The sequence below is a fragment of the Carassius carassius genome, chromosome 48, assembly GCF_963082965.1.
Source record: "Carassius carassius chromosome 48, fCarCar2.1, whole genome shotgun sequence".
Taxonomy (NCBI): domain Eukaryota; kingdom Metazoa; phylum Chordata; class Actinopteri; order Cypriniformes; family Cyprinidae; genus Carassius; species Carassius carassius.
In genome coordinates this window covers 10,433,656-10,458,544 of record NC_081802.1, presented here as the reverse complement: position 1 = coordinate 10,458,544, position 24,889 = coordinate 10,433,656, and the positions used below count along the sequence as shown (strand labels likewise).

At 37.4% G+C, this 24,889-nt stretch overlaps 1 protein-coding gene across 1 annotated transcript; it reads right to left on the bottom strand.

The window, feature by feature from the left end:
- Positions 1-1,452: 1,452 nt before the first annotated feature.
- Positions 1,453-14,071, bottom strand: LOC132131265 (hepatocyte nuclear factor 6-like). The gene is made up of 2 exons (XM_059543287.1): positions 12,705-14,071; positions 1,453-2,154 (listed from the first exon to the last, which is right to left on the bottom strand). Exons 1-2 carry the CDS (start codon positions 13,747-13,749, stop codon positions 1,850-1,852), a joined length of 1,350 nt encoding a protein of 449 aa, XP_059399270.1. The 5' UTR covers positions 13,750-14,071; the 3' UTR covers positions 1,453-1,849.
- Positions 14,072-24,889: the final 10,818 nt, after the last annotated feature.

Below are 24,889 nucleotides of genomic sequence, written 5' to 3'. Positions count from 1 at the left end.
AATTCCGCTGATTTTTCTCCTGATATTTTTGCAGATTCCACCTGGGCCTGCTTATAAATCAATCCTCAGAGCATCGTCACATTAATAGTGCCCACTTTTATCTGTCCAGCAAGTCCTGCAACATTTCCAGTAATGCTACTGTTGCATTCAAACACACTAAAAAAAGACTCCTCTTCGATTTTTAACATCTCGCCATGGAGGTAAGGTTGTGCCCTTGTTTCACACCCATTCGGCAGGGTCTTTCAAGGATTTTGGGAGAAATTTTGGGTAGAATTCATGTTTTTTTCTCTCTCTCTCTTTAACAGAGCCAAGAGAGAGAAATATATTTTTCACAGTCAGTGAAAGTTCCTTCCGTTATGACCTGTGGTAGTTCACATGCAATGCAGAGATGTCCAGCTGCAGTCCTCCCAAGCTTGGTTATTCTTTTAGAAAGTCCTTTTTTTTTTTAGTTTTCTTTTTTTTTTTTTAAATGAATTTTTTAAATGATCAACAAGGTGCCTTACATATGCACAGATCACAAGTTTAATAAGAAATAGAAATATTTTGTATCAATTACCCGCTTTAATATTATGAAGAGAAAGCAAGTGGGAGTGAAATCAAACGAAAAATAGGGGTTAACGAGGAGGAGAAACTGTTGCTGTAGAGATATATTTTAGTGTTTCTGTTGTGTTACTGTAGAGATATTTCTACATTTTTATTTGGTTTTATCATACTAGCTGTACTGAATCATTTAAAGGATTGATTATTTTCATATATTTGTTTTAAAAAAGATTATGATTCTTTTTAAAAGATGATTGTTGGTTGCTATGGCACATAATGCCGGTTTGGGAGTGGACTCTGGCTGAGAGTATGTGAACATTTATATTATATTAAGGCAAACATTATTGGCACTAGATTAGATGTAACATTTTGGACTGTGTTTACCCCTTGTCCACTTTGTAGGATAAACAAAATATTTGATTTGTCAGTCAGATTTCAGTTCCGTGTGGATGTAGCATTTTGTAACAAATATTTCCATACGTGTTTAAAATGTGCCTCGTTGTGTTTGGTTGTACCTGTCTTGACATTAGGCCTATTGTGTATCTATATGGAATAAAAACTATTCTATTCATAGTTGAAATATCATAGGTGGCAGTCTGTCAAGATCAGAAATGGTGCACCGTTTGCTAAAAATGGTCTAGTATTTTGTCCCCAGACTAAAGGCTTTTGTCAGCTGGTTTGCTTGTTGCATTATGGACAGTTTGAATCATAAGGACACAAGTTAACCATGGCACAAGTTGACACAGTGCCATGAAACATAACAGTCCAGCCCTCCATTTCCATCTGTGCAAAATAAACCTCATGGAGAGCCGTGCTGGGCGAATATGTGAGTCCTTGTGGGAGCTCGTTTCATTTCACCTTCAGTAGAGGTCGATGTCCTTCGCTTTTCTGTCCGTATTGATTAGATCATATGCTAAGCTAATGAATTGAGAACCTCAGTGAAACAACTGGCCATTAGGGAATTGTGCCGCCGTGGGCCCGAGAGTGATGATGCAGGTGGTGGCTTTCTTTGACAACCTTGCTTGAGTCACAAGCCTTCTGTGCTGTGAGCTGTGAAAGTGCTCGTTTGTCCTCAACCGCACGAACAGACCATTTCAGCTCACTTCGTTGTGGTTTATGTTAATATAACGTGCTGCTTTTCCATGTGGAGATGTTTGGCTTGATTTAATAACAGTCCTAAAGTAAAAGGTTGCATTTAACGTGAAACATCGCCATTTTTTGGCAACAGTGGGATTGATTGGCACGCAGGGGGTGACTGTGAGGTTGGACTGATCCAGTCTCAGCCACCCAGGGGAAGAGGGATTTATATTTAAGCTTTGGAGAAGGTGGTGGCCGAGGTGCCTGGCTGGCCAGGACTGGCTACATGGCCATGGTGGTGTTCCTCATGCCAGCGGTCGACGCAGCGGCGACGTGCATTCATGAAGAAGTTGCTGACGGTGCTAAGTTCCAAGCCAAGCTGCTGTGAGATGGTCAGCTGCATTTCCTTCGAGGGCCGCTTGTTCTCCTTGAAAATGGCGATGAGTGTGCGGCGCTGCAAGTCAGTGAATACCAAGCGCTGCTTCTTGGGTACCATGTTGCGTTCCTTGTGCTGCTCCTGTTCCTTACGTTTGCAAGCTGTGGGGATCAGGAGGATGAACAAGAAAGATCAGAGAAAGGGAAGTAGACAAAGAAAACAGAGAAGAAAAAAATTCATTAGTCTTGTGTTTGCTCTGCATACTGAAATACCCTGTTTCAGAACAAATTCCACTGATGAACGGATTTGCAGGGAGTCTAAATTTTCAGACTCTACTGTTTGGCTGTGGATTAATAGTGATTTAAGACAAATCCATTCTATCTCCCCAGAGGTCAAAATCATCCCTTTAAAGAGAGCAGACAGAGCAGGCCAACGGTGAGTACCTCAGCCTGGTCGTTGGGGACACTGCTGTTTGATTCAATATTAATGCACTTACAGTGGGAGAGCGAGGGACTGGTATACAAAAGTATTGGTCTTTGTGTGTGTGTGTGTGTGTGTGTGTGTGTGTGTGTGTGTGTGTGTGTGTGTGTGAGAGAGAGAGAGAGAGAGAGAGAGAGAGAGAGAGAGAGAGAGAGAGAGAGAGAGAGAGAGAGAGAGAGAGAGAGAGAGAGAGAGAGAGATAGATAGATAGATAGATAGATAGATAGATAGATAGATAGATAGATAGATAGATAGATAGATAGATAGATAGATAGATAGAGAAAGAGAAAGAATAAAAGAAAGAGAAATAAAAAAGAGGAAAGACGCAAGAGGGTATTGACTCATCCTATTTTAGTGTATATGTGTCTGTTTTTGGAGGTGGGGTTGTCCGCAGAGACTTTGGTATGAATGCCCCTCCAGCAGGTCTGTAGTCTGCGACTTCAAACAGAGGCCACTGGAAGGCACGGACCTGAGAGAGGCAGAGTATTTTCAAACTGCCTTTAACTCACGCCTCCCTCTATTTGTTTCTGTCCTGGCAATGCAGAGAGAGAGAGAGAGAGATTCTGGCTGCCTACTTGAGGGCAGTAAACACTGCGAGTGTTAGGAAACATGAGTATGCCAAGAAAGGCTTTGGTTCATTTTAACTCACCAGTAAAAATAAATGTATAATGTGGAAAGGCAATCAAATGCCTTTTTTCCCCAGATATATCTAAATATACTAAACACACATTTAATATTTATTTTTACACTATTTATATGTTTTATTATTGGTTTGTTTTCCAACGCACTCACAGACCTTTTGCTTCTCTCTGCGTTTTTGTGAATGAATCATTCATTTCTTAGCCTGTAAAAGCAGAAGCTCTTTGCGTATTACTCTGATTTTAACTGTCTGTGTGGGTTTGTGGAGTGACTGGAGCCAAACTGTGGTGCCATGTATCTAATTACACTGAGCTGAGACCCATTGATCACGTCACCTCTCGCAGTCAAATCTGTTTACTACAGGCGTCTAACTGCCTGGACCACATCCATCATATTCAGATTCCATATCAGCCACTATGCGTTTGCACACACAAGCATGCAGGCGGGTGCGCACACACTATTAAATGCATTGTACACTTGAAGTGAGATGGTCCTCGCTACAGAACACAAGATCCAGGGGGCGTGGTTGGATCCAGATCCAATTCCTCTCACCTTACATATACCTTAACCTACCTGTCTCCACCCCCTGATCCCTAAACCCACCTATCTCCACCCGTTACACCTACCCATCTCCATCCCTAAACCTTCCTGTCTCCACCCCCTGATCCCTAAACCCACCCATCTCCACCCCTAAACCTACCCGTCTCCACCCCCTGAAATAACCACGCCTGAAAAAAGCAGATCTCAGCCTATCTGACTGACTTAGACGACCTTCCAGCAAAATTTACAGTAGCCTATTGGTTTTGAACGTCATTTGCCTTTTGACAGTGGTTTTCAGTACTCAAACACTACAGATTTTTTACATTTATATCCAACAAACCTAGGCTGTGTTTGGTGTTCAAATCTACCAGCAGATGTCGCTGACGATATTCCCTGGTGTAAACGGTTTACAGGCATAAGATTTTGTAATCGATATTGATCGATCGGTTGGGAAGGGGGCCCTGATTACTGAACCAAGCTCGGCGTAGAAAAGGAAAAAAATCGATAGCAGCAGACTTTAGAGCTACAGTGAGCAGAGAGTGGGACAGAAGCAGAAATATAATGTAGGCTACAGAAAATAATAAATATATAAATAAAATAAGTCAATGAGTGACAAAAAGTGAATTTAAATATTCGGATGGGATTTTGACAGTTTCTACTCGCTTATTTGCTCATTTGAATAATTTCACAAATTAGAAATAAAACAAGACTGACTGTAGGCTTTCTTTCTTTCTTTCTTTCTTTCTTTCATTAGCGATCTATAAAGATTCAGTATGATCAATGATATAGCCTACTGGCAGAATTTTGTTCTTCTGCCAATGATTAGCTATACAACATTATAAAAACTTCATTTTAAAGTTGTTATTTGGATTTATTACACAAAATATTGAAGTGGTTACACCTGGAAGGTAACAGAAGGTTACAGGTCATTGCACAAAATAGGTGCATTTTTGTCTTGATTTTTAATGCAAATTTCTTCAAGATTTTTAACATTCTGTCATACAAAGGAATGCATTTAAATATTAATAAATTGTGTTGTGCACTGTTAAGTTAAATCTAACAATATATGTTGCGATATAGCTGTCTTTAAAAAATTAACATTTGATGGTAACAGGGTTGACAGGTTTACGGTTAAATTTCGTTTAGCCATTGCTAGACTTGTTCTCAAGGTCAGTGTGTTTATTAGAAAATTATTTAAATCTTATATTTGTGAATAGGCCTATCAATTTTTAAATAATAATAATTGTACAATGTCATGATAATAGAGTTGACTACTGACCAAATATTACAAAGTGATAAAATGAGAAGACAATTGCATATTCTTACGCGTATAGGATGAAATTGTACATTATTTGATAATGATAATAGTAAGAAAAATGCAAAAATTTTTATTTTTTATTCATTTTGAATAATGCAACAAGTAGGCTACTAAAGTTTTTCATTGTTTACACATAAAAGTGACACCCTTTTCGTGAAATGACAAGATATTCATGGCAAATATCTAAAATGGTTAAGTAAAAACAGTTTCCGAACTTTAAGGCTGTTTCCTATTCTCTAGAGGGGCAATTTCTGACTTGTCTTGCACACCAGTGATAGCGGGATAAACCTTTGGTGTTCAATACCGGTCGATCTAATTAATTATAGTTCCATTAAAATTGTTCTGGTAATAAGCCAGAAACTATGGTAGGCCTGCCTTGTACCAGTGGGCTCTGAGTCTCAATTCAAAATAATACCAGTTTAATAACACTGCGTGCTGTGCAGTGTGGGGAATGACAAATGAGGACACACTGCAGTATGATTCTGAATAATTACTAAAAAACGCAGCTACACGAGTCCAGAAAAACTCATTTATGTATGGCCTATGATAGTGTTAATTAGTCTCAATATGGGACATATGCCAACCGCAGGTACGTCTTTAAATTATTTTTTATTTAACGCAAATGTATGCCTAACGCCTATTTGTTTTTTAATGAGACTTTATCTATTCGGATATGTTCAAGTGCGTTTTTAACGAGAGCACTTAGATGTAAGCATTTTTAATCTTTCTTTTAGCATTTTTAGCATTTCTTTTTAAACTTTTTTTTTTATGGCCCAATGGATTATAATGTTTATCATGTTCATTCATTCTATGATTCGAACATATATATATATATATATATATATATATATATGTATATGTGTGTGTGTGTGTTTGTATATTATAAAAATTCAGTCTAAAATAGGCTTAACTGAATAATTGAAAAAATAAATAAATAACGAAATATGAAAACAAACCTTGATGCGTCCGTTTCATTTTTTGCCAAATAGTTTTATTATTTATTTATTTATTTGCTAGAATAGTTGTGTTAATGGGTGAGCTCTTCTTGGAAACAAGATTGTGCTTAAGGCAGTCTAAATACTCGACTAAAATTCAGTGTAATGCAATAAGGAAAGATCAGTATGCTAATGTTCAGGTAATTTGAAATAACAGCTCAACCTGTTAAGAAACTCGGCTATTTACTGAAGCCAAGACATTATCGCAAATCATTAGCCCTGAACTTAAGTCAGAATCATTGCGTTGACGAAGAGGATATTAAGGACATTATTGAAACAATGAAAATCTAAGCCACATATATGAAATGTTACAATCTGCGACACAAATATGTCTTTTAATACACATTAAGTAAAGTGTATTGTCGGTGTGCGGATTATGGCCCACAATGATTAATAGGAGGACTATTTCTATGTTGGTCGACATTACTTCCGATACCGATTCCAGTGGAACGCAGTCGATCAACGTTCTGTTGCTATGGAAACTTTTGTGGTGATTGGAAATTTAAAGTTATATTAAAAGAACAACAGACTTTTTGTTGTTGCTCCCTAAGTGCAGTGTTTAAACCAGCAAATGATGTTCTACATTTTAGATGTTTATCAGCCTTATATGTTCAAAGCTTATGATATGAATCGTTGCCATATAATAAATTATTGATATTGCAGAATACAGTGTGTATTAAAAGCTACAGTGAAATGTATGCATGTATTCCATCAAAGGCAATCATGTTAGGATTTCTCTTTAAAGGCCGATGGCAGGTTCTTGTCTTTGAGGGTTAAATGTGGGTTCATCATCATATCTAATTGGAACTATATAATAACCAAACTCCAAGGGTTCAGTCCAAGGGTTCATGACTTCATAAATAGAAATAAATAAGTAAATGGTGTCTTCTGTGAAAGCTGGAGGTGTATGTGAACTCTCTTGGATTTCAAGTGGGAGGACTGAGGGAGTGCAAGGATCGATGACAGGCCACGCCACGCAGCCGACCAGTCTGCCTAGGATCGATGCATAGAGTGTGGCTGAGCTGAAATTGGGAGCGGAGTGGCTCCCATAGAGATCTGTTCAATGGTGGTTAAAAAGTCAGTGTGTCATGAAATTGCCCTTGTAATATGAATTGCTTTCATCAGCAACTGGGGTGTGTTTTGACATGAGTATGCTTGTGTACAGTCTAAATATATTTAATATCAGTGCAATCAGAGAAATAAGCAGGGAAATCTGAATTCATAATGGATTTGTTGGAAGTTGTGGTTTGTGAAACACTAATGTAAATAGCTGATGTGGGGTTAGTATGTTGTGAGGCTTGTTGTCTCACTGGAATGTTACTAATGAGGTTACACCTTTTTCTGCTTTTTTCCAGCTCTCTTTGTCAATGGCTGACTAAACAAGCACATGACTTTTAAAAGTTTCTCACCTTTAAAACAACTCACTTGTAGGCTACCATTTCTTTAAGACTTATCATGGATTGAATTTATCTTTCTCTCTGATTGATTTATTGGCTGTCCGCTGGTTTTATCAGCGTGGTGCTAATCATCTCAAAGGTCGATGTTTTGACACGGGCTGATTCTGCTGAATTAGCCGTGAAGGAGGGTGGTGGGCAAGGTAAAGGGCCAAACCTATGAGTAAACTACTTTACAAGTTAGTACTCAAATCTTTTGTTTTAAGAACTAAGCATTTCTTACTCATCTCATTGATTTTGACAGGATCATAACACAGAACTATTGTGGTGAGATCAATAACTGGACAGTCTAATAAAACTGTTGTTTAACTTAAACATCCTCTATAGGCATATCGACACATTGGCATGTGTTTAGTTGTAAAGACTTCTTGACCTGCAATTACAGTGAAGTGAGTATAAGAGGTCTGAAGGGTTGAGGGACCAAACACCAAACACCACAAAGTCTGGAAAGAACATTTAAAACCTCTGAAAATACCACAGGATTGATCAATAGGATTCATTTCTTGTGTGGACTCAAGCTGTCATTGAACACACACAGCTACACTGTACAGAAAAAGAAATTCCAGCAAAAACGTTTTTTAAAGCCTGACTTCTTCTGTAATGGTGATCGGATCTAGAGAACATGTAACATCAAAAACATTTTTTTTTTAATGTCAAAAGAACCATATACAGCAAAAATGGTTCTTGCAGGGACTTTCTAAGAAGGTGGTCATTTGCGTTACCTAAAGGACCATTATTACAATCTTTATTTTTAAGATTAACTTCAAGGAACATTTTAAAATGTTGACAAACTAAAACTCTCAATGATGGTATGTCACTAAATTGTGTTGGGCTCTGGGTTTCACACCTGTTACAAGTTGGATTTATTGACTAATTAAGCATGTTGTGGGCTCAATGCATCTGTAAATGGTGTAATGGCACACTGATGGAGTCACTGCATTGTTAAATGGCCCTTGATGCCTCAAGATGTGTCAGTGACCAGCCAGTCTCTCAGACTCTGGAGGGAACATGTGGTTTCTGACCAGTTGAATGTTTTTTTTTTATGTATTACAGGGTTAGGTGTTGTTGTTGTTGTTTTTGTTGTTGTTTTTGCCAATAAAAGGCTGTGCATCTATATGTAAAAAAAAAAAAAACAATAATGTGCATATATATATAAAAAAAAAGGTATTTAAGAATTTTTGGGGGGAATTATGTTTTTATTAGTTTGCCTTTATGATAGACAGTTGACATGTATTGCATTGTCTAATTGTAAATGGAAATTAATTTAATAATTTAAATTATATTGCACACGCAAGATTTATATGAGTTCTTTAATATGAAGCGACAAATAAAGTACTCTAACAGGGAATGTAAGAAAAATAACATTTGTGCTTATAGAACTAGCTTTTTTAGGTCACTCTTGGATGAATAAGACAGAAAGTGAAGTTTACTAGATGCCCAAGTGCTTTGTGCGTGACTCAATCGAGTTGGAGGCGTTGTTCTGTAATATCAGCTAAGATAAAATTATTAAATCCCCCTCTTGGTATGATTTAGTGGTGACGCAATGCAATTTAACCCTTTGATTCTCTTCTCCTAGGCGGCACGGTCTCTTAGCAATTTGATTTAAAGGTCACTCTCTCCTATCGATCCATTTTGGCGGGCGAGCACAGAGATTGATCATGAAAATCTAAGCTCGCGGAGACAGTAGGCTACTGCACGCATTATGGAGCAACAATGTTAGATCTTATGGTGGCGCGTACTACTTATGTTGGGACTATTCTGTCCTCAGTTATTTTAAAGAACAGGATTAAGGAGCTGGATTAAGATATTACACAAGATACTCTATGTTGACTGTCATAATGGCATTTACTGTTAAAAATAAGGTAACATTACGATGTAAAGTAGAATAAACATCTGTCATGTGGACTTCAATCTAAATATAGATGCAATAACGCCAATATCTCTCGCAATGGGTATGCGCGAGTCCACATTGTTTGCAAATAATAAATTATTATATTCGTGTGTTTTTTGATATACAAATACGCAGAGTAGATTTTTGAGCAGCGTTTAAGTAACAACAAAAGTTGTGTTTACAGATAAGTCAGAATTCACTAAATTGACGCCTACAAAGAAAAGTAGCTTTCGTTTGCTGAGGTTACCATAGCAACAGTTCGCATTTCGAGCCCTTTCCCTTTGAAGAGCAACGTCAGAACAAAATTACTGTAATTATTTATCACTTTATTCTTTTTACTATTCACGCGTTTTTTTTTTTTTTACACCAAACATACCTTTTATGATTTTTAAATAGATTACCTTTAGCTAGTCGTAAAAAAAAACAAATTGGTTTCACACAAGACGAACCTCATTAGATATTAAAAATACCTTTAAAAGTCGACTCCCTGTAGTCATTAAAGTACGCGCATAATGGCGGAAACCCCTATCTTTAAAATTAGAATAAGACAGTAGGCCAAATGGGTAGGGGACGAAAGTGAAGTTTCTCCCATTTGGTTCAACTCAAGCTACTGAAACAGCTAATCAAGCAATGGAAATCAATACAAATGCACTGCTTGTTATATAGACCCAAACTATAATGCGAGACCCTTTAAGTCACATATGGCATTTATACAAACCGTGGGTCTAAAGATCGTGGAATGATGTTGGTCATGGAATTTGCCTGACAGTAAAAGATTATCTTCGAACACCCTGAAATAATAATATTTTAAAACGGCTTCCATGCATCTGTTTACCAAACAGGTGACTGAATCTTCATTTTTCACTTCTGGCTCTATCAATTATTAAGGTTAACATCGATCATTTTCTTGGCCTGCAAAAACGCGTCTCCCCTGAAAATGCCTCTATTCGCTAATCCTAAATCAATTGCGTCCATCCTCGTGGGCTGGGAACTGGAGGCGAGACTGGAAGTCATTTTGATGAGGAGGAGGAGGATGTTGAGTGAAAAGCAAACACTTCACTTCAAAGTGTTAAAGTTTGTATGTATAATATGTAGTACCAATCCTAAATGGATTGATTGCGCTCAATTTCATGCGCGATAGCAATTCTTATCCGTATAGGCTTGGCCACAGAAATTATCAAGTGGTGGGTACCTCCCATGGATGCTATGAAAGTAATTTAGTGAACAGGCTCTAAATTAAATTTAGTAAAAAAGCAAATTTACCATCTTGTGGTGCATTGCATATATATAAAAACATATTGACTTTAGTCTTTAATATTGTTTTTATCATTTCCTTTCTTGCAACCATGACTATATGTATGATGCAAAGTAAAATCTACATCATTCCTCCTAAACAAAACAGTTGGTAAATCCAGAGTCCAATGGGAGAGAGTGCTGAGCCGGTATAATTGATGTACTGGCTATCTTTATTGATCGCTGTATTGATTGGGCCAAACACATTGAGATGGAGTGTGGAATACAGCACAGATGCTGAGACGAATTGTTTTTCATCGTTAATACAATTTTAAACAATTTTTAAAAATATTAGTATTTGAGGGTTGCGATTTTTCTGTCAGATTTACGCGTGACGTCTGATATGCCATATATATATATATATACGAGTGCTTATTTGGAGGTTATATATATATATATATATATATATATATATATATATATATATATATATATATACACACACACTAAAATAATCTCTCTTTTTTTTACAGTATGGTAGGCTTCAGCGCCCCAGAAGAGCACTACCAAATGATCCCACAGACACGGGCATTTTCACATTAGCCAAGCAGTGCCACGGCATTGATTTTTGTGACAATGATGAATTTGGAATAGTAATTTGAATTTATTGATTGATGTAGTGAACGAGTATTCCCAGACTCTCTATGAAACACAACCCCCAACTTCTATATGCGCTCAGTGCATAATGGCTCGTTTAAATGCACTTGCTTTTGTTATTTGCATACTATAGTAATTCCTCATTGAGCCGAATTCACGATCCAGGACGTGCAATGGCTTTTATTTTATAAAAGTTATTATTTTATTTAAAGAGTGCCGGAGTTCGTCAAATTACGGTTTTACAGTTTTAACAATAGTTAATACAAACAATATTAAGTCTACTAAAAGCTACGATGTTAATTGTTTTAAAATAAATTATATATGTCTGTGTGTGTGTGTGTGTGTGTGTGTGTGTGTATGCAGTATCACACTTTAAAGTGCTTGTGTAATGTGAAATACATAGAGTTTAAGTTACTACCTGTAACATAGACTTTGTCTTCCGTTTAGGGTAACTTGCTTTTAATAGGGTGTGGAAGAAAAAAATCTCGTTGCCCAATTAGCTTTAACAGCAACGGCACTTAAGAGGACAATTGAATAGCGTTTAAATCTTTATTTACCTGAACAACTTTAAATGCGCAAAGGAACCATTTACATTCCATTAAGTGCTTTTCAACGGGGCATTGACTGGAACTAAAATATGCCACTATATCCTGGTTAATTGAACCCACAACTGAAATACGACGTGTGGTGATAGGTCTGGATGGGTCACCGCAGCGGTCTCTCTGCCTACCATTATCATAGGTAATTTTCACTATACACACCTTTTTTATTACATTTAACAAACGTAATTTTCAGTAAACTCATTTTAAGGTTAAAACTGCACATTCGTCTGCTCTGTTTTAGTTTGAATTAAAAATAAAATAAATTATGCTGAGTAGCTATGGTGGTGCAAAACTAATTTTGTTGGTGTCTTGATTTGAAGTCAGTGGAATCAAATTATTAAGAAATAAATATTTAGAAAAATAAATATCTTTTTTTTTTCTTTAAGAGAACTGAGCTTCAAGTCACTTAATGACATACATTAGGCATTTCAACAAACCTAAACACCTGCAACAGGCCACAGATGGATATGCTAAGTAAAAGTAATTTACACCGGCTAACAGATTTCACCTGCCTCCAGTTTAAATAAAATAAAAAATTCTAATAACTTGATCGTATTAATTATGTACCTATATTTTCTCAGCAAATATATTATCAACAAATATAGTTAAATTGAATAATTTTAGATGTCCCTAAAAATACTTATTTTTGTTAACTGAAGGATAGCCTACACTGCCTGTTTGCTTTCTAAATGTTTAAATCATAATCGTCTGTTATTTTATTGTCTTTCTGAATAGGAACAGATGCCTTTCGATGAACTGTGAGAAATCAAGAACAACTATAGTGTACAACTATAGTGCATTGATTGCATTATTGAAGAGTATGGAAGAGTAAAATATATAGATTAGTATGATTGTTTTGATTTCCTCTTTTGCACGAGGAAACTTCAGTGACAGTCACTCACCTGCAAGCCTAAGGGCCGACATGCGCTGAAACTCGGGTTCCTGCAGCCACTTCCACATCCGCCTGAACGTCTCCCGACCTGACTTGAGTTTACTCCAGGGTTTGGGATTCCGCAGGAGGTCTGAGAGAGTGCCTTGAGAGCGACACAAGATCCTCTGGGCAAAGATGGCCTGTGGGATGCTGTACCGCTTTAACTCCGCCGTTATTCGCTGAGCTATCTCTTTAGTGTTGATCTCCTCTAGCTGTCCTGACCCACTACCTTGTCCGCCACCACCTGCTGCCTGCCTATCCCGCTCCGAGAGCACCGATCCGTTCGCCTGAGAGTGTGAGTGACTGTGGTGGTGGTTGATGCCGTTGAGAGAAGACATGATGCCCGCCCCATGGCCCCCTAAACCCCGCGCCAGGTGCTCTTCTCCCCGCCCGAGCATCGCAGCATGGCACTCGAAGCCTCCCGTGGAAATCATTTTATCGTTCCCCAGGTGAGTCGGACCGTACGCGTTCAGAGTCTGTTGAGAGTTGTGCAAAGACCCAAGGCCGTTGGAAAGAGGCGATAAAGGTTGTCCCATCCCGGACAAGTCTTTGGAGTAGTGGCCGTATAGGTTGCTCATGGACGCGAGGCCCCGGTCATCCCGCATCAGCGTGAAGCTGCCGCTGACGTTCCCGGCGGCGAGACGCTGGTGCGCGGGATGGTGGTGAGCGTGAGGGTGCGGGTGGTGGTGAAATTTCTCTGAGACGTTGGATATGGGAGGCAAATGGTGCTGCAGCGGCGTCAGGGTCGTGTAAGTACTGCTCAGACTCATGCTCGAATCGCACGACATGGTCATCGCTTGATGGAGAGGACCGGACAGCGAATGGTCCGTGCGATACTCCCCGGTCCCGTCCAGTATCGAGGCCATGCTGGACACCATCGCTGACCTCCCGTGCGATGACACCAAGTTTCTATGTGTCGCTGACTGTCGCGCGTGAGGAGAGTTCATCAAGTCCCCCGTTTGATGGGAGTGTGGCAGGCCGTGCAGATTCCCAATGTTTTCCATTGTAAGTTCCATTGTTGAAAGACACTGTTTTCCCTCTCTCTCTCTCTCTCTCTCTCTCTCTCTCTCTTTCCTTTCTCTCTCACACTCTCCTTTCCAATAAATTTTAAACGATCTCAAAGCCGCGCGCCATTGATCCCCGAGATCTTCAGTGTTAGTCAATCCAGCATTTCACCACGCACATGTACGTACGCCTGGTGTCTAAACGCTTGTATCTGTCGCCGTGGCGCGCGTCTTACTACTGACAGTCCAAGCTGACCGAGTGAGAGTGTTTGCCTCGTGACCGCGCAAATATATTAAGATGTGCTGTGCCTGTTTGCACGGCTGCGCGCACCGCACAAAATAAAGGTTCTTCGGTGATTCCTATAGGTTCAGCAAATAGCCTTTTCTTTCTATTCAGAAAAAATGCTTATTTATGGATCTTGGGGTCATTTTATAGATAAAAAAATCTATATATCTATAAATGTTTCATTATACAGTTTCTTCAGCCTATTGGCTTCTGGTGTGTTTAAAGCGCCAGGCTATAGTTGTTTTCTAAAGAGCTAAAGAATAAAAATATCCTAGTGAAACTTCATCAACATGTAAAAGCCTTTTTAAAGGGTGTACACTCACTCTGCTTTCAAACTAGGGCTGACGTCACCAATACTTCTAATATTGGTGATTCACTTCTCACAATTCGTCCCTCTGCTGTAGTTAAGAGGTTGAATTCGAGTCTTTTACTTTCATGGGGTGACACCTGCACACTTTGACACTAGTGTTATTGTGAATTATTGGGGATTCCTTTATGGACATGATTCATCGGTTTCTCCTGATAAAGTTGCTTAACTTGGCGCCAGCGCGCGACATCTTAATGGTTAAATATTAATGGATTTCCCAAACCCAAAGTAGATAAGATAGTCAAATTCCTTTTGAACGACATGACATCACATGGGGTTAATCATATCGTGTGTTAAACGTTTGAAAGTTTAACAAATGTAATTATCTCAACAAATAGCTGTTTGCAGTTTTATAAGGCTTTATGTTGTGGCAGAAACGTATGTGATTTAATTATCGGCACCTTGAATAGCAGAAACAAAATACTTATTAAAACAGAAAGAAAAAAGAAAAAAAGCAAAAGGTCAGATTTCATATTCACTCAAGTTTTAGGCCGCATACACTTTCATTAGACAAGTTTCGAGGAGATATTTCTGTTTCCATGATGCTGCATGGATGAGGACAACATGGAAATGTATCACATTCCTTTTTTACTTAGTTGTTCCATTTACATACAGGCCTAGCTTTGTGATTCACTAGACTTGAGCATGTATTACTTTTCAGCCATTTAAATACTATAGGCATAGGCCTGTTCTGTTTATAAAAACACATAGGCTACGGTTACTGCAAAACTCGTGGGCTTTTGAAAATATACAGCCTATATATTTAATTGTTTCTTATTTTCGAGATAATAGTTAACACTGCTAAAATTAATTTGATGAAATGGATACGACAATGCCTAGTTGTTATTGTTTTTCCCCCGACGATAACTTCCGGTTTACGCCTGTGATTTAAATGCACTCAGTCATAGATCAATAAATTGATTATTCAAAATGGAATGGGCAATAAATGTAATATACGCCTATTTCTCCTTCTCTTTCTCTCTCTCTCTAAGAATGGACTCGCAAAAGGAGAATCCCTATTGTCATTGACTATCATAGCATCACTCATTTATTTGACCATATTTATTGGCACCAATAAATAAAACGGAAGAAAAACATCGATATAGGCCTATTTTCGAGCGAATTTCATTTAATCTTATCGCTGGATGAGGCAAACAGCAAAATAGTTATGTGTGTATAACAGAACCAAAACAACAATGCAACTAAATAAACGACTTTTATTAGTTTAACTTAGCTTAACTTCACTAGCTTCATTGCAAATATCCAGATAGGCTGCTGTTTTCTTATTGATCCTTGCAATCAGTGTTATTTAAAATAAATTTGGCCTCTCACAAATGCTGCAGCCTTGCAGGTTTTTACTCATGGTGCCTTCGCTATTTCTATTCTCATAAACTTAGAATGTGATTTTATGTAAGCAGCTGTGAAGTAACTTGGTATCGGACCATATGCTACATAATCCTTAATTCCAATGTTCATTGCATGCTATTTTTGGAGGCTATATTAATTCCAAACATCTAACTCAAGGGTCAGTGATAGTATAATGTTATGTGGTGCCCGTATAGGCCTGCACGACAAAAAGTGTTCTGATATTTCTGGCTCATATATCTGGACACAACCACAATTGATTATTGCATTGATTTGTTCCTTGCTATTTACAAAATCATGCTCTGCTATGACAACATAATTGAATGCGGTTTAATGTAGAGATGAACGGTAAAAGCTGATGCGTTTGCTAGTAAAAACATCGTACAGTCAGTTTTATAATAAGTTTCCTGTATATCGTTACATTTATGATACTGACAAAGTATATAATAGCCTAAGTTATAAGCATAAGATAAAAAAGGCTGTAATAATAAAGTTAGGAAAGAATGTCTATATGGGGTTATCAGATTTAATTATACAAACGTGCTAAACACATGGTGAGTGATTGTATATACTTTTGATCATTTGATTCAAACTTTTTTTCTTTATAAATATAAGGGGGAAAAGTATTTCAGTAAGTGGACTATTTAAACTGTAAAAATGGTTTGACCAAATGGTGCACCTAGAAACACATTTGCCTTTGTTTTAAAATTACACGTTTTTATACTGTTTTTCTAATTATAATTATTTGTGTGGGACTGCGTAGGTTGAGAGGTTGCTCATACTGCATATTTAAAATCTACCCAACAGATATGTAATTCTTTAGGGGATAAAGTTTTGCACTATTCTATAATAACAGTGTTTTGATTTTCTGAATAATGTCTAGGAGCCTATAATGTAACATTGTACTTGCTGCATAAATTATTAGAGAGCAGACCCTGATTTAATTTTCGCTCGAATATTCAAATGAGCTAGACGTACCCTGTGGCTCACATAGTATGAAATATTAAAGCTGTCGATATCCAAATAGAGACTAGGAAAAGCCATGGAGACTCAATATTTTATTTTGCATTTCTAAGGGTGTGAGTCTACAAACACAATTGCTTAATAATAAGTGTGTCCACTGGTTGCATTATAATGATGCATCTGTACATTTCATATCATAAAATAGCAATTTACACATTAAATTTATGATGGAAAATTTGTTCAGAAATAAACTCTTGAAAATTAGTTATCACGGCCATAATGACAAATTATTGTGATATTATTTTAAATTGCAGTAAGCCTTCCAGTAATCATAACTCATTTTTTTTAAATCGAATAACAGCTATATTCTCCGAACTTCAAACGAACCCTTTATTTTATTTTATTTTATTTTGAAGTTTTTTTATTTATTTATTTTTTTATAATACATTTCTTTAAATGAATTATGTGTATTGAATCAATTTATTTCCTTAAATTTTGCATTTCAAACCTGTCATTCGGATGGGAAGCTGCTCATTTAATAGTGTGTACTGCTGATTAAATGGCTTCTGTTTAGTGTACTTTAAAGGTCCAGGTAATCTTTCTATGGGTTTGATCAGTTTCTGTCACAAAGTGTGACAAAGATAGACTCAAATTTGCTTGACTGCATTATTATTATCACTTAGCTGATCGATCACACCCTAAAGTAAATTTACTTGAATCGGTTTATTGGCAGAATTCAAGCAGTCCTGCTGAAACTGACCATTGCAGCAAGGAGTTAGGTTAGACTTGAAATTTAGTTTCTTATCGGACAATAAAGTCTTCAAGATTTGGCTCTGTAATACCTCAAATCACTCCATCTTAAAACTTTGTTTTAAAAAATCATTGACGTTTTGATAGAATCATCGTTGAGCAAACACTTGTATTACCTTAATACTTAAAACATGGAGCACAACATCTACGTGCTATCTACGTAGAACTCTCTGACAAAATATTTAGTTGCAATGTCGTTTTAACTTTAATTATAAACAAGTTCTTTGGAACGTCATATTTTCTTGTAGTTTTATTAATTCTTAAAACGATAATAATTTCTGTCCGAACAACTATTGCATACGATATAGATATCACAGATCTCTTGACACGATATATTCAGAAGCTGGATATATCGAATACATTATTTCAAATAAAAAAAAACTATAGGTTCTGCACGAGGTAGAATATATTAATATTTAGCCTATTGTTACATTTCTTTGTTCCTGTAGTTGTTTAGATATATGAAAGTTCTTGTTGTTTGGAAATTTATAGGTTTCTATGTCTTCAAAGCACTAAAACAAGTGTATTTGTAAAGAATTATAAATTAACATTTTTAAACGAACGTTAAATACATTCTGCAATAAGATCAGTCTGTGAACCCTTAAAATCTCTCTTGCGATGATAAAAATATCATCTTCTCAGACTGAGCCCTGCTCTGCATGTGGAACCGGATTTTCAGTGTGTTCCGTGTATTTAGAGACCTGTGTATTTGAAAATGCTCTGCGAAAGAGGGCATGTGATCTATGGCTCTGGTCTCTGATCGATATATCCGCATTCTGATCGATTGGTATGGCAGAAATCTCAGGGACCCATATAAAGATTTCCATCATTTCAGCCAAACGCGGCATTTAAAACTGTTTGTTTATTAAACGTATATAGGCTACTTTAATCCACATTTTAGAAATGTGCTTTCTTTAACTATGTTTGTAATCATTTAAATAATGAATAATAGCCTACATATATTAAATAGTTTAGTTTAGAGTATTTAAAAAACATTATTTATAGGCTATCTTACGTTTTGCTTTTACTGAGTTTCAGCTCCGAGAAGTCTGTTGTGGGCCAAATCCTCATTACAAGATCACGTACTCTTGCCCCCCCCCCCCCCCCCCCTCTATTATAAATTTACAATAAAATAGGTCACTTTACACTCACTTTGTGTTTTCCATATTAACAAAAATAAGCTATTATTATTTTGTTATTGTTTTATTTCGCTTGTTCTCTTCCCACTAATATGGCTATATTATTTTAATATATATCTCTTTTTTTTTCTTAATGTATAGCTGCACACTGAATGATACAGATTCTAAAAGTCTTTGCTTTCTCAGTCTCACGGATAGCCAGCATCATTTAAATATAATCGATTTGCCTATATCGATTATTGTAGGCTGTTTCACAGATGTCATATAGGCCTACTTTCCTTTTTTATCTGACCTCTACTTTTTCCGAATGAAAACTATTTTTACATTGCCCTAAGTAAACGCTGCAAGAAAAACAGTAGTTCATAGCTTGTCATGCAACAAGTCTTTATGATTGCACTGTATATTAATATTTAGGCTATATTTTATTTCCAGTAATTTTTCAGTTTTGCCACAGTAAGGTGTGTTGACAAATAATGTAATATAATTTTGTATTAGACTTTTGCAACTAAGGCCATGAAAAGAAACATCTTCAAGCGCAATTTATCTAATTTCATGGACGGTTGTAGCTCACTAAGTAAATGTCGACAATCCACAACACCACGCTATTGTGTCAAACACCTCAGCTCACTGCTTTTCACCTTAGGCCTGTTTTAGTAACGATGAACTCTTCAACCAGAATTAATAATTAAGAAATTATCATTTTTATTGGCTATCATCAGTAATCGATCCTTAAAATTAAATTCATTGAAACTGATAACCGTGATTGAAAATGTTTTAGTACTGATTGTTTATTAATATTTCACTTGTTGTCTGCACTTAAGATTTAAAATTACATTTTGCAGTCTTCACGCACCTGTTTGCGTTAGAAATGTAGCTAGTCTAACTTTGAAACAATCTTGCTTGAACTATTTCATAATTTATAAATAAATATCCAAATTGAATTTCGGATCGTCAAAAGCCGTATATGTGAACAAAAAGAACACGTATATAGTTTTGTGGTTTTAAAATAATCAAATTTAATTATGCAAAGTCAACATACTGTATGTGTTGTAAATTGTTTTCATTTATTGCATGTAATAACTCCTGGTAGAGCAGTGAGTTTACAGTCATCAATATCTGTGTACGTGTGTGTATGCGCGCACCTTCGTCTTTCAGTACAAGGCTTTAGACTGAGAGAGAAATAGCGAGGGAAAAAACATTCCCAGCCTCCACAGCCGAGAAAGCACTGGTTGCTAGGCGACAGGCGAAGAAGAGATGGATTGAAAAGGCATACTCGATCAATTCCGGTGAGAGTGAGGGGGGAAAGGAGAAAGGAGAGAGTGACCCAGAGAAAGAGAGGGGGAGAAAGCAATTGCGGCCAAATTCATACTGCAATCTTTAAGCTCAGTCTCCGTTACTCCGTTACCTGCCGCCGCTAAAAACATTTATCGCCTCCATTTTCTGACTGACCTCAAAACTGTCCGTGCACCTGCCTCGAATAGGTTCCAACTGACTTTTTGTTTAACGTGCAATTCACAATTCACAGCCCGATTGGTCAGATCCACACAGATGCCCGCTCCACCCCGCCGCACGCGCGCATGCGCTCACACCCGCAGTGTGTCTGCACAGAGCAGTGTTGAGTGTATCGACTCTGTATTGATTCTTCCACTCACCTCCCTGCAGTCAGCTCTTGTCCTACATAGCAGGGCCTGTCTGATTTCTCCATTAATGGTCCTTATCCAGCGCCAATCTTTATTTAAACTGAAAAGTAGGAATCAGCACCCTCCACCCCTACCCGTTGTCCAATCTTTTTCTTTCTTTCTTTCTTTTTTTTTCTTATTGCTTTTTTTTTGTTTTAGATTGCTCTACATGTTTTTTTTTCCATCGGAATAGTTAAGGTCGAAGCAGTTTGCATGAGTTGGGTTTGAGTTGAAAAGCGATGACTTTCCTTATCCTTATCTTCCTCATGCAGAAACAAGCCATAAGCAATAAGACACTGGTTTCTATCTGTCCTGGCACACACAATTGGGATTAATTGATCTCCTTATACCACAGATAAATCAATGTCCTCACCCACTCCATTTATTTGTCCAATCATAGCAGGTGTCATTGGATCAACGAACCTCTTTAGCCAATAGGAGGTGGACTGAGCACTGATTGACAGCACTCAACGTTGGAAGTAGTCAATCAAATTGGCATTGGAAAGGGAGTTATATGGACTTAGCGCCCAAAATACTCTTCCTTGACACAAGCTGTAGGCCTACCGGCAAATTATATGAAAACATGTAGGACAATGTATAGCCTAAAGACATACAATGTTAGACCAAATTAAAATGTTAAAAATAAGAAGTAAAGATTTTACCTGGTGCGGTTTTGAAGTGTTACGTGAAAGAAAAAGCTGTTAGAAATTGTGTTTTTCTTGGTATTATTAAAGGCCAATATTTGGCGGAATCATTTTTGGATAGTTAACACAGAATAAAAAATTGTCATTGCACACCCACATGTAGTTCCATCCAGGTTTTCGTTCTTTTTCAGAACACCAAAGAAGATATTTGAAGAATGTTTTAGTTTGCTTATAAGTTGTAAGTCAATGGGGTCCAAAGGTTTGCTACAAAAAAATATAATAATAATTCTAACTGTAGGCCATATAAATTTACTGTCATCCTTCTGTGTTATACTTAAGTTTAATAAATTCATAAATATAAATTCTCAATCTTGCTCCTAGACCCCTATCATTTCTGTTCCTGGCCTATTTAACAGCTTTAATATATATAAATATATATTTTCAACATTTTGTTTTGCTTGGTTTTCATTGGCATCAATTTATATAGCCCATCTACCCCAAGGTCTGCACATCAACAGTACATACTGTGTATAATAGAGCTGTGCCCTGCATAATGTCCCACTGACCCTCAAAACTGACCAGCTGAAATCTCCAGTTTCTATTCTAGGGATCTTCTAGATGCTCTCTGTCTCTTTGTTTTGCATCCTTTATTTTTTCCACTTCAGATTCCCTTCGTTTACCACAGTCATGATTTATCCAAACATTTTGTATCAAACACGGCTAAAAATATTCCCTTTCTTTCTCTAAATATTGATTTTGCCTGTAGCATTGTCTGTGCTGTGTGTGAGTGAGTGAGTCTTTGGATGTGTTTTATGGGGGTAAGGAAGGGGGTGCCAACATTAAAGCAGAAAAGTGTGTTAAAATACTGTGTTTTTTCCATTTTTAATAAAATCCTTGAATCGCCAGACACCACACAGTAAGCTTCATCAGCTTTGCTCCTCATCGCGTCCTAAATTCCTTGGAGTGATTTGACATGTGCTGAACTTTTACCAGACAATCCCATTCAAGTACACCATGAATTTTGCAAGTTAGTCATTTGCAAAATGGATGAAAAGCATATAATTTTTCTGCAACAATCGCAGGCTCTTTTGTCGTCGGGGCATAATGGAAATGGAGGGAACTGATCAATAGGTTATTGATTTTCATTGGATGCAGTTGGGGGAATTGAGAGAAAGCGAACGAGGTAGAAAGAGAGAAGTGGTGGGGGCTGACTGTGAAATGCAGGTTTTTGAAATCTTCTCTTTAGTAGATAAATGCTTCCACTGGAAGCAGGTGATCCTGTTTGTTTCCTCACACTTGCCTGTTTTGAAACCGTTCTGTTGCATTGTGGGATTGCATAGTTGCATAGTTTGCCTACTTAAACCGTGTTGCCAAAACAATCTGTTTGGTCTGTTGGGGCACTATGTCAAAGTCTACCAATATGAAATAATTTTTACATTTACATTTAGTCATTTAGCAGACGCTTTTATCCAAAGCGACTTACAAATGAGGACAATGGAAGCATTCATAATCAACAAAAGTCAACACAATACACGTACCAAGGGTTTTTTAAATAATATTATAATAATAAAAAAATCTGATAGTATCGAAAAACAATAGAGAAAGCTAGTGTTAGAGGTGTTTTTGCCTTTGTTAATGGTTTAATAAATGAAAAGAAAACAGATAGAATGGAAAAAGATTAGAAAGCTAGTGTTAGTTTTTTTTTGTTAAAGAAAACAAGCAGCAAATAAATAAAGTGCAAGTCTAAAAGGGACAAGTGTTTTTTTTTTTTAAAGAATAGAATTAGAATAGTGAGTGCTAAAGTTAAAGGGTCAAATAAAGATGGAAGATGTGTGTTTTTAGATTCTTGAAGATGGCTAAGGACTCAGCTGCTCGGATTGAGTTGGGCAGGTCATTCCACCAGGAGGGAACATTTAATTTAAAAGTCCGTAAAAGTGATTTTGTGCTTCTTTGGGATGGGACAATCAAGCGATGTTCACTTGCAGAATGCAAGCTTCTAGAGGGCACATAAGTCTGAAGTAATTAATTTAGGTAAAGGGGTGCAGAGCCAGTGGTGGTTTTATAAGTAAACATTACTGAATCAAGGTGTGACGTGCATTCTTTTTGGCTCATTAAAAATTAATCTTGTTGCCGTGTGAAGCATGTTCCGAAAGAAATGGCCTGATCTTCTTGATGTTGAATAAAGCAAATCTGCAGGACCGGACACTTTTAGAAATGTGGTCTGATAAACTCAGCTGAACATCAATCATAGCTCCAAGGTTTCTGTCTGTTTTTGAAGGAATTATGGTTGATATGCTGGATGGTAAAATGTTGTCTGTCTTGGCAAGGTTGAGTTGAAGGTGATGGTCCTTCATCAAGCAAGAAATGTCTGTAAGAAAAGTTGAGATGCGAGCAGCTATCATCGTATCATAAGGATGGAATGAGAGGTAGAGTTGAGTGTCATCAGCATAGCAGTGGTATGAAAAGGCATGTTTCTGAATGACAGAACCTTCTGATGCCACAGACAGAGAAGAGAAGTGGTCCAAGAACTGAGCCCTGAGGCACCCCAGTAGTTAGATGTTGCGGCTTGGATACCTCACCTCTCCAAAAGACTTTGAAGGACTTATCTGATAGGTAAGACTCAAACCACTGGAGTGCCTGGTTTCTGAGATGCCCTTTGCCAGTAGGGTTGACAGTAGGATCTGGTGGTTAACTGTGTCAAAAGCAGCGGACAGATCCAGCAAGATAAGTATTGAAGATTTGGAATACACTTTTGCAAGTCTTAGGGCTTCAACAACTGAGAGCAAGGCAGTCTCGGTTGAATGTCCACTTCTGAAACCAGACTGGTTGCTGTCAAGGAGGTTGTCTTGTGTGAGAAAGGTAGAGACTTGGTTGAACACAGCTCGTTCAAGTGTTTTTGCAATGAAAGAAAGAAAGGAAACCAGTCTATAGTTTGCTAAAAAGAGATGGGTTAAGAGCAGTGTTGGGGAGTAACTAGTTACATGTAACGGCGTTACGTAATTTAATTACAAAATTATTGTAACTGTAATTAGTTACAGTTACTACGAAAAAATGAGTAATTAAATTACAGTTACTTATGAAATTTTTTAACGATTACAAAGGGGATTACATTTGAATATTTACACACATCCACATACAGATTTAACTGATTTCTTTCCCAAAATGCACTGACTATTCTGAGACATACCGCCCTAATAATTTCCGGGATGCGGAAACACAGTCTGGTTCGTAGAATCCAGTCATAAAAACGGAATGCCTAACGCGGACGGAATATGTCACATTTTGGATGACTAAATCAAAAGTAGGTCAGTACACTTGAATCAAAACATGACATCGACTAGTGTCTGTGAATATAAAGCCCCAAAAATGCAATATATGACTTGCACATTCTGCGTGTCTGTGGAAATCAGGCGCGGACTGGACACCGGGAGAACCGGGACAATTCCCGGTGGCCTGGCAGCCGATTTTGCCCCACTATTTTAATATTGTTATTGTATAATTGCCTGCCGAATGTACTAAAGCGATCATTTGCGAATCCACCATTTGATAATTAAATCTCCAATAAGTCATGAATTGTTAGTCATGACTCGCGCGCTCTCCGCGCCTCCGCCAAACGGTTTGGATCAGACAGAGTAATCAATGAGAGAGAGAGAGAGAGAGAGAGAGAGAGAATAGAGTGGACTGCTGAAGCAGAGAAGCAGAACTACTGTTCAGGGTTTCAGGTCAGTTTCATCTGTAAAGATGCTTTTTTGTCTTTGTTTTTTTATTTATTTAATCAAGCAGCAGCACGTTGCTCACCAGTCATCACTCAAAATACTATATAAAGGACATCATTATTATCAGTTTTAATGTTACAGTTGTAATTTAGCTGAAAAAAAAATCCAATTTATTTTATAGGT

Excerpts from the sequence above, each read along its gene's own strand:
- LOC132131265 (XM_059543287.1), bottom strand. The coding sequence starts at position 13,749 with ATGGAACTTACAATGGAAAACATTGGGAATCTGCACGGCCTGCCACAC. Across the intron at positions 2,155-12,704 it reads GTCGGCCCTTAGGCTTGCAG|CTTGCAAACGTAAGGAACAG; the intron begins GTGAGTGACTGT and ends TGATCCCCACAG.